The sequence below is a fragment of the Leuciscus leuciscus genome (genome assembly GCF_965113295.1).
Source record: "Leuciscus leuciscus genome assembly, chromosome: 10".
Taxonomy (NCBI): Eukaryota; Metazoa; Chordata; class Actinopteri; order Cypriniformes; family Leuciscidae; genus Leuciscus; species Leuciscus leuciscus.
Genome location: NC_138734.1, coordinates 27,791,394 through 27,805,465, shown reverse-complemented (window position 1 = coordinate 27,805,465; position 14,072 = coordinate 27,791,394). Strand labels below are relative to the sequence as shown.

The following is a 14,072-nucleotide window of genomic DNA, read 5'->3' as shown; positions in this document are numbered from 1 at the left end:
GAACCCTTTGAACCAAATCGTCCAAATTCAAGCTTTATCAAATTATTACAGGAAAGCAAGCAATGTGTAATCTCTCAGAATTAGTAGATGATCCATGTATGCCCTGACCGCCCTGTAATCACAGTTCCCTGACGTACAAATAGAAATATCCTGTTCTGGCTCCCGACGAGAAACTGGATGATTGATCCGGGTGTGGTTACTGAGCTCAGATATCAGTATGTTCCTATTTAGAGCCTGTTATGTGGTTCTGCGGCAATATCATCTTCTGATTCCCTTCATGAACGTTAACGATGAATCTGTTTAGTAGTTTTATGTGGGTATAGAACACTAATGGTACTAGTTTTATCAGCTGTTGGTTAAGTGCTATGAGGATTCTGTACACATGCTGCTTTATTTTTTATGTAAGAATGTCACAAAAACAGGACAAGGTCTTCCTAAAATCTGTCTGTCTTTAGCTCTCTATCTGTCTGTCCTATAAAGGCCAATCAGAAGAGCCGATCAGATGACGCTAAACTCACAAGACATTTTTTTCTATGTGCTGCTAAAATTGGTTCTCTACATTCACCGGTCTGGCAGTTCTACCAGGTGTCTGAAAAGGACAATAAATTTGCAATGTCTTTGCGGAGAGTGGAGACATTGCAATGACAGCATCCCTACAGCAATGACAGCAAGAATGCTTTCTGTGTGCGCGCTCCAAACCAAAGTGGAACATGGACAGACAAAGTGAACATTGAGTTTCAGGTTTGCGCCTAAATGGTTAAATACACACAGAAATATATCAAAATGCCCAGTTTGGTGAGTATTTGCTTAAACACTGTCGGTTTTGTTTTAGGTGAACATAAACAGTTGGGAAATAAATCGCATGTGTAACAGTATAATGGATCCGTGCATTCCGTTTTAAAGTGACAGCAACCTAATAATACTGGTGCCATCTGTGTCAATGTTAATCAAACATCAAACTTTGTCTTTAAAAGACAAAGAGAAAATCCCTAATTTCTCTTTAGTAGATTTAGTAGGATTAATCTATATTTAATTTATACAGTGAAGACTATGCAGTGTTGTTTCACATTTGATTACTTTCTGTCGATAAAGATTTGTTAAGCTCTAAGCTGTTCCTATTTACCTCTAAGGTCCTGTACGTATCCACCAACACGTTTTTTCACGCAGCTGGCATATTTTTATAATTGATTTCAATGGGAGAGACGCATTTTTAAAACTGCGTGAGCGTAACGAGACGCCGAGCATCTTTTCCATAGACAGTATATAAACTGGACATAGCGACCCCATTGGATTCAACGGAGACAAGTGAAGTCAGTTAGAAGCACTAACTTCCTGATGGTCGAGCGTACTGCGCAGACTCAAACTGAGCTTGACGACGTAGATGTGACGTGAGCAACCCGTCTATCTACTAGTAGCTGTGCCAAGCGAAATCTGAATCATTCCCTTCCGAAACTTGCAGAGACGGAGAGTGTGAGTAGGAGCTGTCCATGAGCTAGAAGCAGGAGAAACTTTTGCTAAGTATTCTGATTAATTACTTTGTCATTTTGCCTCCACGTCCCCCCGATTGCGCGCGAGCTTCTCCTCCTGTCCATACGGTAATCTCTCTACTGTGCGACAGAGAGTCGCGTGGTTATGACGCAATCGTTAGCCTATTTTTACAAAAACGGCTTCTACGGGGCCATAACGTAAGATACAAGGTAATGGAGCCTTTTATACATTTTCGTGTTTCTTTAGAAATAAATAATGGACAAATGGAGTCTTTAAACGCCTCAGATGTAAAGTTATTCGCTGTCAAAGTGACGCCAAAATGAATGGGAGTCAATGGGATGCTAACAGCAGGTGATGGTCCGCTAGCCAATGGCGGCGCCCGGGGAAACTTCAAAATAATATGAAACCCTGCCCCCCTGATCTTTTCCACACTGAAGTGCTGTTTTTTACCGGTCGCCGAGAGTTGAAGAACAGCTGTCCTATCACAGTGGAGGAGGGGCGGGACAAATACCACACCGACCAACCACCACGTTCTGCTTGTTCAACTTCAACAGATGACAACAAGAAGCATAATAATGGAAAATGTATTTAAAACTAGAGCCAGAGCAAATACGTTACATTGTATCGACATTTTTATATAGAAACAACACAGAAACAAACTATCTGTGAAATGAGTTACAAGTAACACTTCCCGCGGATATTCCGTATCATAGCAAACAAAGGGTCTCAACAGAAGAAGAAAAAAAACCCCGCTGCGCTACCAAAACGCTCTCAAGTGCCCACAGCTAGGAGTTTTCAGTAGAGCGCCTAACATTTTCAGCTGGCTAAAAACACTTTGGTGGACAAGCAGCCTTAAAGAGGGAATGGTATATGCTGCACATGTTGCTTGCCAATAAATAAAGAGTTGTCAATTCATAAGACTTTCTCATCTCTTCATTTTTTTTTATACTTAAAATACATTGTTGTTAAGAATATTCTTTAGTTCGGTGATTGGTGATTGTGACTGTCTTTCTGTCAATCTGTCTATCAATTTGTCTCTCTGTAGTATTCATAATAATTTATTATATTTTTAAAAATAATTCATTTAGTTTTATATGTATATATTTATAATGTATATTATTTATATAATAATTGGTACATGTATATAAATATATATATATAAAAAATAATATATATATATAATTACTATTATTATTATTATTGTAATAGTATTATTTTTGTTGTTATTCTATATATATATATATATATATATATATATATATATATATTATTAATATTATTATTATTATTATTATTATTATACCTATTCTACTCTCGATCAACTTTATAATGTACACTATATCTTCCGTTGTGTCCACGCTGGCAGGTTGGTTTTGATGTCTGAGGGCAACTGAAGGATGACACATTATTGTCAAGCCATTGTTAGAGCATTGTATGTTAATGCACATTGATTTTTGCCTGTTTGACTCTGTTGTTGTCGTCCCCTGACAATTGCTAATTGCATTTTCATGCTCTATGAGTCACTCAGCAGTTGTTTACTGTGCTAGGTTAGAGACTGTGGTTATTGACAGTTTGCAGACTGTAGTCTTACCCTGCTAGAAAGAGAAAAAACAGACATGCTGCTGAAATAATGAATTTTGTTGAGGGAGGAAAACTAGAAGTCACAAGGCATTCTCTTTATGTGCTTGAATTATTAAGAGTCTTTAATGTTTTGTTACATAGCTGATATTGTACTGCATTTCAATTACGAGAGGAACACTATCAGAATTTCATATCAAGGACCAGAACTATCCGTACTTCTATATGCTAAACAGCGTCTTTAACTGTTTAACTCTTATTTATAATGTTAATGTTGTCGTTTGTGTTTTTGTTTGTTTTATTTGTAAAGCAAATGTGTCTGCATTGGAAGATACTGTATGGACTCAAAGACATAACTAAAACAAAAGAAATCTATTCTGTTTCATAAATTTGGGATTTGAAAAATGCATCAGCATCGGTTGATTTTGGACCATGAATTAGATTGTGTAATTGTTATTTAATTTTATTATGGAAACACTTTACAATAAGGTTTCCTTAGTTTGCATTAGTTAACTACTTTAGTTAACATGAACTAAGAATGAACAATACTTTTTGTACAGCATTTATTAATCTTAGTTAATGTTAGTTTCAATATTTACTAATACATTATTAAAATCAAATGTTGTAACATTATAGGGTAATGCACTGTGAACTAACATGAACAATCAATGAACAGCTGGATTTTTATTAACTAACATTCATTAAAAAGATTAATAAATACTGTAACAAATATATTTCTCATTGATAGTTCATGTTAGTTAATAAATTAACTAATGTTAACAAATGAGACCTTATTGTAGTAAGTGTTTTTTTGTTTGTTTGTTTTTTACTTTTTTTTTTATATATATATATATATATATATTTTATTTTTTTTGTCTTTATTTACTGCCAGCAATATAGCTTTACTGCCATGATTTTCAGACTATAAAACGTCAGTATTGGAAATCATTCTGAATAAATGAATAAGGAGAAGGAAATGAAGTGAAAAGTAAAAGACACATTTAAAAAAATTCTCTCCCTCTTTCTTTTACAGGACACTGAGATTTCTACGGACTGCAACCATGTAAGTACTCAAAAAGCCCTGCCTTTAATAATAATTATCATCTGCGTTCTACTGTCCTTCAATATGACTCATCTCCTTCACATCTTCACAGCTTCACACTTCTCTTATTGTGATGTTCCTCCCTGTTTACTAGACCCCCTGTGCGCACTTTATTCTTTCAGACAATTCTTTGTAGCTTTACGAGAGAATGCCTCAGTAGGATTTAGAGACTAGTAAGATCAGCAAGTAATTTCAGAAGAATAATGGCCTAATCACTTTCTAATGATGACTGCAGCCCGCAATTAATTTGGCGGGGCCCCGAGAGAGGTATCTGTTTCTGATCTCCTTCCCTAACGTTCGTGGCTTTGATGTTCTCATTAAGACCGCGGTGCTGAGGCCTGGTCCACAAATCAGAAACGAGGAAAATTTAAGCATATGATTCAGGCCTGAGTCACCCGTCTCATTAAGCAAGGCTTATAGTTGAGCAATAATGATAATAAAGACATGAGCTCTCTGCCGTTTTGAAACATTCATCAGCACTTTTAGTTAGTGTCACTATTAATGTGCAATTATATTACTGAGAGGTTTTGAGCTTTGGTGTGTGATACAGTAACTACTAGGCCATTTACTTCAACTGAGATCTTATTATTTAAAAAGAATGTTTTATTTTTTCTCTTTAAACTGAAATCTGTTACTTTCTATTTGGCAGTTATGTTCTGCACAAACCATAAAATGAACAAAGCATTACATCTTTTTAACTGCACTGCCAGTACAGCGTTCAACTTCATGACTCCAGAAAACTAGAGATTCTTTTGTAAGCACTGACTGACGTAAAGGAATAGTTCACCTGAAAATTAAAATTGTCATTATTTATTCACCTTAATGTCATTCCAAAGCGGTATGACTGTGAAACGTCAAAGGGAGAAATTGGGAACCGAAGCCTTCAAGCTTCAAAAAAGATGCAAACGCATCGTAGAAGTCACACTTTATTTCAAGTCTTCTGAAATCACGATAGCTTTGTGTGAAAAACAGATTTGAAATGTGCATCTTTATTTGCTGATAAATGTTCCCGCCAGTGGATTCACAAAAATCACTACAACACATAAATTACATTAATATGCATATTTGTAATGTTTCATATTTCTAATAATGTTACCTCTCCTTTTTCTAGCTGTTGTGGAACTACAAGCTGAACCTGACCACGGATCCGAAGTTTGAGTCCGTGGCGCTGGAAGTGTGTACGAGCACCATGTTAGAGGTCAGGTTCTGCCATTGTTTTGCTGAATCATATTACTTTTGGTCCTTATCTGTTCAATCTGTTCGATTCTCTCATCTTGAGTGTATGTGAGTGTTAGGGGTTAACAGTTTAGGACCCAAGGACCAGATGTTTGAAAGAAGACCCAGAGTCAGAATTATAATAAATTGAAGAAAAGTTTTACTGAAGATAGTTTGCAGTTTCATCAGCAGAAGTCAGCTTCAAGACTCACACAGGAGTTCGTAGGCCGCCACACTTACAGTTACAAAGATCACAGCAGTTATACCCTTCACCACACACACCAGTTATACCCTTCACCAAGGTCTAAGCTACGTCATTGCTTACAGGTTGAATGATTTTCATTGGCTAAGAAATAGATGAACATATTAATTTTCCACACATATACAGATAGACTGAAGCATATCTACATCGATTATGCAGCTGATACTCGGACCCTGAAGTTAGGCATGTCGTGACCTTCCAGGTCGCAGATTTGGGTTGGTGGGCGCCAGCATGTCAAGAACAACAACTCAGTCAATCTCCAATAATGACAGTGGTTCCTTAACCTGTAACCAAGAAGACTAACACACACACCGACACGGTTCCAAGGTTGGATTTGGCCAGGCTCTAACTATAAACAGGAGTCTCGTCTCAAAACCTCAAGATAACAAGTTCTTTCTCTCAAGGATAGGACACTTTAGTCTAAATGGAAAATATAGGCTTTAACTGAGAAATGGTCCCTTAAACTATAGACTTCAATGACCCCTATTTGTTTTAACACGTTGAAGACCTTTCTCAAACACAAAACATGTCCATCTTTCATTTCTGGAAGTCAGGCTAAAAGCAAGCACTGTTACTGCATTCAGTTATCAAATACTGACATTAAAGAATACATGAAAAGAACATTTCAATAATCACACTGGTAACTTCTATAACAAAGTAAAATCTCCAGAGAAGTCATTCAACTCATTTGATATTTAGAAGGAAAAATATTGATCAATACCTTGATTATAATCACTCATTACATATACATTGAAGCAGCAGTGGATTCCAATGAGGAATCTCAAACTTCAGAGAGTGTGTCATTTTATTTAATAAATCTATGCACTGCAGGTTTCAGAGTGAAACACGGCACTGTGTTCTTTTACAGTAGTCGCCTAATGTTATGTCCAGCCTAGGAAATTATTAAAAAAAAATTGCATTTTGCTTTGTTTGTTGCCTGGATTAAATTATTTTATTTGTGATAATGCAATAAAACATGCCAAATATTGTGGACATCATTTTCGTCCAGGCTGTCATACAAAGAAAACGAGAGAGAATGCAAAAACAAGAGAGAACCATAACTGATTAGCCTATGTTGTAGTCAGTGTGTTTTTTGTTTGTTTGTTTTTTCTGTGAGATTTTAGTTTTTTTATGCATTTTTGTTTTTTGCATAATAAAATAAAACCTGTAGCTTTGTTGCATTTTTTGCCAAATAATTTTGTCAGATAAATACATTAACCTTAGTGTTTTGTTCATCTCTCATATTTAAAATATAAAAAAAAAATATATAAAATATAAATATAAAATATTTTGATGGTTTAATCGAACTTATCAAATATCCCCTCTGGATTTAATATTTAATAATAATAATCACAATAAAAATCGTATTTATTATTTTATAGTCATATTGAATGGATCGAAAGCAGTGGGAATATGGCCAATGAAAAATAATTTCCTTTAATACTCTGTTCACGTTATGATTACTGAAAGAGTTGGGTCTTGTAAAGAGTTTTTCCTAAATCGTTGAGCTCTAAAAGGAGGGCTCACACTAAAAGTCTTTAGTCTTTTTTTATTTAATTTTTATGCAGATGCACTCTCCAACAAAACCACCCCAGTAATTCTAGAATGAGTAATCCAAATATAGCTATTCATGGCTCTGGTAGAAATTCCTGAATTTTTTCATATTGCAATATATATTGCAGTCTTTTTTTTTTATATATATGGTGCAGAGGAACTGCCGTCTACATTTATAATGCAGTGTGGTTTTATGTTTGACTGCACTCTAAGCTGCCATAATGTAATTAAAATGAATCTCAGTAGACAAAAGTTTCTCACTACCCTCTTTGTGTGTTTGTTTGTGTGTGTGTGTGTGTGTGTGTGTGTGTGTGTGTGTGTGTGTGTGTGTGTGTGTGTGTGTGTGTGTGTGTGTGTGTGTGTGTGTGTGTGTGTGTGTGTGTGTGTGTGTGTGTGTGTGTGTGTGTGTGTGTGTGTGTGTGTGTGTGTGTGTGTGTGTGTGTGTGTGTGTGTGTGTGTGTGTGTGTGTGTTGATGCACATTTGTGGTTGAATTCACAATTTAATTACCATTATACATTGACTTGATATTAAATAGGGAATGAAAATTCTTCATATCTGTAGCATTGATGCCTGACTGCTCCATCTCACGGATAATTAAAAAAAGAGCATTAATCTGTTTCTTAGCTGAAAGAGTGTGCAGATGAGGAGCGAGGGAAAGGCTATCTGATGTCCTGCCTGGTGGACCACCGCGCTAACATCACAGAACGCCAGTGTCATCAGTACATTACCAAGATGACCAGCATCGTCTTCAGCGACTATCGGCTCATATGCGGCTTTATGGATAACTGCAGAGAAGACATCAACACCCTGCAGTGTGGAAGCATCACTGTCGGAGAAAAAGTAAGCTTGCGTTCCAATAATAGTGGAGAATGCTTTGACTCCTAGCCTACTTAAAACCGCAAAGCTCTAGAATCTCCCTTTGGGAAACCATAGGATGTTGGCTTGGTACCAGATGGCTCTGTTATGTAGTGACTCTGCCATTCCCAAAGTATCCACATTCCTCCAGGCATGATTGAAACTGGGCACCCGATCACTGCACTTGCCTTGTTCCCCCGGGTGCTCTCTGCTGAAATTAAAAAAGTTAACTTTAGACTTGTCTGCTCATTCACTTAAAATATCCTAAATAAGCTCAGACTGCCACACAGACAAGATGGCAAGTGAGGAATGAAAATTATATTAAGCATCTTAGTGGGTGTACACATATTTCAATGGCTTTTTAGATCATGGGCTATGTAGTAATTAGGTACTATTATAAGAGTAACTGACAGCTCCCGTTCTGTAAAGCCTTTACATTTTGTCATGAAGTTGCGTGCCTTAAATTCTGGCACTTAATTACTGAGTGGATGTTTGAATATCATCATCAACACTGTTTTACTTGTTTGTAGTTTCCTTAGTTGGTGTTTTTTCTGGGGCCTCAAGAAGTGTTCAGTGGCTTAAGACTGGGCCATCAATTAAATTCACTTGCGAGTGATCTAGAATTGGCAACATTCTTTAGCAGATTTTTTTTTTTCGAGTTTATATATATATATATAGTATTTTTAATTTGTATTCAATTTATTTAATTTGATCTTTATTTAATATCTCTCACTGTCCCAGTGTTGTTATTGTATACTAAAACTGCTAATAGTTTGAACTAAAGCTGAAATAAATATTAGAATTTAAACTTAAATTAAAAGAAAATTAGAAATCTTGCCTTGGCAAATGAAATGAAATATAGTACTTAAAGGAACCGTATGTAAGAAATGTATTTCAATTAATCATAAAATGGCCCTGATATGTCATTAGACATTAAGAAATCATATTCATTTCAAATACTTATATCACTATCAACAATAGTCCGGCCAGGATATTGTAATTTAAAAGTGAAGTTGCAGCCCTCAACTGATGTTGATGTTGTCATCTTGTGTTTTGGCCTGAAGCTCCACCCTCCACCTATCTACCAATCACGAAGTCAGTAGTGTTTCAGCATCCGGTTTGCCAGCTCTGCTCTAGTTACCACAGCTGCATCTACAAACGTGTCAAAAAAAAAAAAAATCCAAGCCTATCTGGCAACCTCGAGTCAGGGGGGAGGGGGAGGGGGAGGGGATACACCGCTCTACAGTAATTTGAAAGTGATTGCAGTACCAGTTTTGGCCACAATCTTACATACGGTTCCTTTAAAGCTGCAAACGTAGTTTTTCCTCTTTGTCGCCATCTCTGTTCGAAATCTGCAATTGCAGTTATTCGCGGAAATTTTCAACTTTACTTGGGTTGTGCCTCGGCACGGCACAGTGCGGATGAATCCAATGTTTTGAGGAGAATGTGCGGCTGTCAGTCGCCGCGCCGGTGTGGATACTGTCATTCGGAATCACAGATTCTACTTTTTTGAAGTATGACCAACATAAGAATTTTCACCGGAAAATGTTATCTGTAAGTATTTTTAGTATTTTACATTATTTCAAGCTTACCGTTTTGAATCAAGCTACGGCAAGCAGATAGTTTTGAACACTGGCTGGTTATGTACTTGCTCAAATTTATTTTGGATAATTTTTTAACCCAAAAAAGCTATGGACTGCAGAAAAAAATAAAATAAAATAAATAGAAAAATGAATCAAAATAACAAAACCACATACAAATTACTAAAACTTAAATTAAAACTGAAAAAATTTAAACTACTATAATATGTACATGTTATATATATTTATTAAAATGAAAAAATGAAATGTAAATATTAATAAATACTATACATTATAATAGTATGTAAATAATAGTAAAATAACACTACTCTCTCCCTGCACTTTCCTGTCTTTCTCTCCTATATAATAAAGCCAATAAGCTTATAACAGAAATTATTTAAATAAAATAATGGTCACACTTTATATTAGGTGTCCTTAACTACTATGTACCTACATCAAAAAAATTTTTACAATGTACTTATTGAGTTATCATTGTATTAAAAACACTTTTGGTGCTATCGAGGTGGGATACGGGTAAGGTTAGGGACAGGTTTGGTGGTATGGGTATGTTTAAGGGTTGGTTAAGGTGTAAGGGAAGCCTCAACAGTGTAATTATACATTTACATTTATGCATTTGGCAGACGCTTTTATCCAAAGCGACTTACATTGCGTTATCCTATACATTTATACATAGGTATGTGCAATCCCCTGGGATCGAACCCACAACCTTGCGTTGTTAACGCAATGCTCTTACCACTGAGCTACAGGAAAGCTATCATTTATAGCTATAAAGCTATAATACAGCTGTAATTACATGCAGGTATTTAAAAAATATATAAGTACAATGTAAAAACATGTATGTACACAATAAGTGTATCGTATCAAATGATTAATTTTAATATTAGTACATAGTTGTAATTTCATTTATAATCTTTGCAGTCAAGACACCTAATATAAAGTGGAAGCAAAATAATTATATTAAATAAAATAATTTTTTGAACTTTACTCAATTAATTTATTCTTGTCTTTTCATCTCTTAATTAAAAGCATCATTGGTAGTCTCTTTGGTTTTCTCTGTAAAACATCTAACTAGTTACTTTAAGTAAAAGTAACTTTTTCTTCCCTCTCGTTTATCTCTTCAGTCTAACATATCTGTTGTCCCAAAATAAACTCTAAGCCAAGCTGTGAGCTCCAAAGCCAACTAATTCGTCCTTCTTTTTTTCTTCCTGTTAGGACCTGCATTCCCAGGGTGAGGTGATTGCGTGTCTGGAGAGGGCTCTGGTCAGGGAGGCAGAGCAGCAGGATAAGGCTCATAAAATCAAGGGCGACTGCAAAAAGTCAATCATGAGAGTGGCCGAACTGTCTGCGGATGATTTCCACCTCGACCGCTACCTCTACTTCTCCTGCCGAGACGACCGGGAGCGCTTCTGTGAAAATGTATGTCAGCTTCTCTAATATACCTAATTTGCATACTTGTACTATTCACTACAAGTATGTACTTTTCTGGTCCAGTATCATGAAGGGGGTAGGCTGACATGATTGACAGCTGCCCATCATGTGCTATGAGTCAGAATGACAGGTTTAGACCGCATAGCTGCTTTGTGTAGGAGATGTGGGCCGATGTGTTGATGTGTGCACATATCACATGTGTGAACATGAAGTGTTGAATATCTCCCGGTTGACCTGTCAATGCTTAACATTTTATTGCTTTTATTGCTTTTTTTTCAGACCCAAGTGGGAGAAGGAAGAGTGTACAAATGCCTGTTCAACCATAAATTTGAGGACGCGATGTCAGAAAAGGTGCGGCACATGTATAGTTATTGATATTATGGGAATTAAACACATGATTATTCAATGTAAATGCAAATGTAATAGAAACAAGTTTTTATTTAATTAAATTTTTTAACCAATTTAGTGCAACAGCATGTGCATTAAATGTCAGTGTGGGAGGGTAGTTTCTGAACTGAAGTCATAGTCTAGAAGAACCCACAGGAATGTTGGTGGTCAGTTTAGTGTATGTGTTTGTCCTGTCCGTGTACTTAATAAGCATCTCTGTCCACAGTGCAGAAACGCCCTGACAACTCGGCAAAAGCTCATTGCTCAAGATTATAAAGTCAGTTACTCCCTTGCAAAGGCCTGTAAGGCCGACCTACGCAAATATCATTGTAACCCGGACACCAGCATGCCCCGTGCACGAGAGGCCAGACTCTCCTACCTCCTCCTCTGCCTGGAATCTGCTGTTCACAGAGGTCTGTTAATATACATCTATTTACCCAAAATCTGGGTATGTTTGTAGTAGAATAGTACAATTGTACTCATGCAACATTTTTTTTTTTTTTTTTTTTTTTTTTGTGGTACCATTTCTTTTTAGTTTTTATTGTATTTTCTTTTATTTGGACAAAATATTATGGAAATGTAATATTAGTCTAGTCATAAAAAATAAAAAATAATTATCAGCATCCACCAGAATATTCAATCTAAATGAATTATTATACATTATAATATAAATATAAAGTAATTAAAGGGGGATGGTTGATTATGATTTCACCTTTCTAACTTAAAGGGATAGTTCACTTTGAAATACATTTTTGGTATGTTTTAGCTTACCTCAAGGGCATCCAAGATGTAGGTGTCTTTTTTTCCGCAGTAGTTTCAATTTTGATATTTTTAGGTCAAACCGTTCTTGTCTGTCAGTCATATAATGCAGGTCTATGGTCATTATCTCAAAACACCAGCACAGAGTCCAAATTAAAACAATTCCCCGTCGTCCAAATTAAACAATTCCCCATCGTAAGTACACATTGATGGCCTAAGACACGAAACGAGCGGTTTGTGTGAGAAAACGAACAGTATTTATATCATTTTTACCTCTTATACACAGCCATGTCCAAGTGATCTGATCTGACGTGTACGCAGACTGGTGCATAGATATATATACACTAGATGTCGCCTTGTCTACGGCAGTTCATTGGAACGAATGTCTTTAAGGCGACATCTAGTGTATATATCTATGCACCAGTCTGCGTACACGTCAGATCAGATCACTTGGACATGGCTTTGTATAAGAGGTAAAAATGATATAAATACTGTTCGTTTTCTCACACAAACCGCTCGTTTCGTGTCTTAGGCCATCAATGTGTACTTACGATGGGGAATTGTTTAATTTGGACGACGGGGAATTGTTTTAATTTGGACTCCGTGCTTGCTCTTTGAGGTGGTGACCATAGACCTGCATTATATGACTGACAGACAAGAACGGTTTGACCTAAAAATATCAAAATTGAAACAACTGCGGAAAAAAAGACACCTACATCTTGGATGCCCTTGAGGTAAGCTAAAACATACCAAAAATGTATTTCAAAGTGAACTATCCCTTTAAGTTAGTGTGTAATGTTGCTGTTTGAGCATAAACAACATCTACAAAGTTACAACGCTCAAAGTTCAAAGCAAAGGAAGATATTTGCTTTTAAAGAAATAATTTTTTAAGGACTACAAGAAACGGCTGTTATGGACTACACAAGATTCCTCCCAGGTTAGTGACATCACTAACCCTAAAATTTACAAAATTTTATAAACCCCGCCCTCGAGAACACAGTCCATGTTGAGAAGAGGAAGAGTTGTTGTAGTAGAGCACATTTGTGAGTCTGCTCAAGCTGTCGCATCCGTCTTTTCACATGCAGTACAGAACGTAACACAATTGCAATAGCATGTCACTCTGTAGGCATCTTACAACAGTTTCCACACAAGCGATTTTGTAGAATATCATGACAGAATATGCTAATCAAAGTCTTGAAGATAGTTAACTCCACATCAGCAACATAAATTCATCAACTAACCATTCAGAAACGTCCTGTTCCACACTATATGTTGTCACTTCTTCTTGAGTCTCTCCATCATTGTCCGACTCCAGTTTAAACATTAAAGGCAGAACAGTTTCTGACATTTCAGTGCTTGTCTGTGTGAGATCATCGGAGCTGCTAACACACACACACACACACACACACACACACAAGCTCTTGAAGCTCCGCCCTCTGTGCTGGAGCAGCAGCTCATTTGCATTTAAAGGGACACACACAAAACGACCGGTTTTGCTCACCCTCAAAAAGGGACAATTTTAACATGCTGTAAAAAATTATCTGTGGGGTATTTTGAGCTAAAACGTCACATACACACTCTGGGGACATCAGAGACTTATTTTACATCTTGTAAAATGGGGCATTATACCATCCCTTTAAATATTCAGTGAATATTAGCACCCCTATTATTTTGTAGTGTGCAAATTGAATGCAGGATGTGAATGTTCTGTTTGCATAGAAGAAAACAGATGACAGTATGTCGTGTACAAGTGTGAAAAATGTACAGTATACAACTCAAGAGTTAGTCTGCACAAAATACATTCATAGAGCACACTGCATTTTTTTTAAAAACATTACATGC

General features: G+C 36.3%; 1 protein-coding gene across 1 annotated transcript in view; it reads left to right on the top strand.

The window, feature by feature from the left end:
- glg1b (golgi glycoprotein 1b) overlaps positions 1-14,072 on the top strand; it is a 50,047-nt gene that overhangs the window by 11,171 nt on the left and 24,804 nt on the right. Inside the window, exons 2-7 of the mRNA XM_082181755.1 lie at positions 4,100-4,129; positions 5,280-5,366; positions 7,825-8,040; positions 10,869-11,072; positions 11,364-11,435; positions 11,698-11,884. Coding sequence (XP_082037881.1) covers positions 4,100-4,129; positions 5,280-5,366; positions 7,825-8,040; positions 10,869-11,072; positions 11,364-11,435; positions 11,698-11,884 — 796 coding nt within the window. The remainder of the gene's footprint in view (positions 1-4,099; positions 4,130-5,279; positions 5,367-7,824; positions 8,041-10,868; positions 11,073-11,363; positions 11,436-11,697; positions 11,885-14,072) is intronic.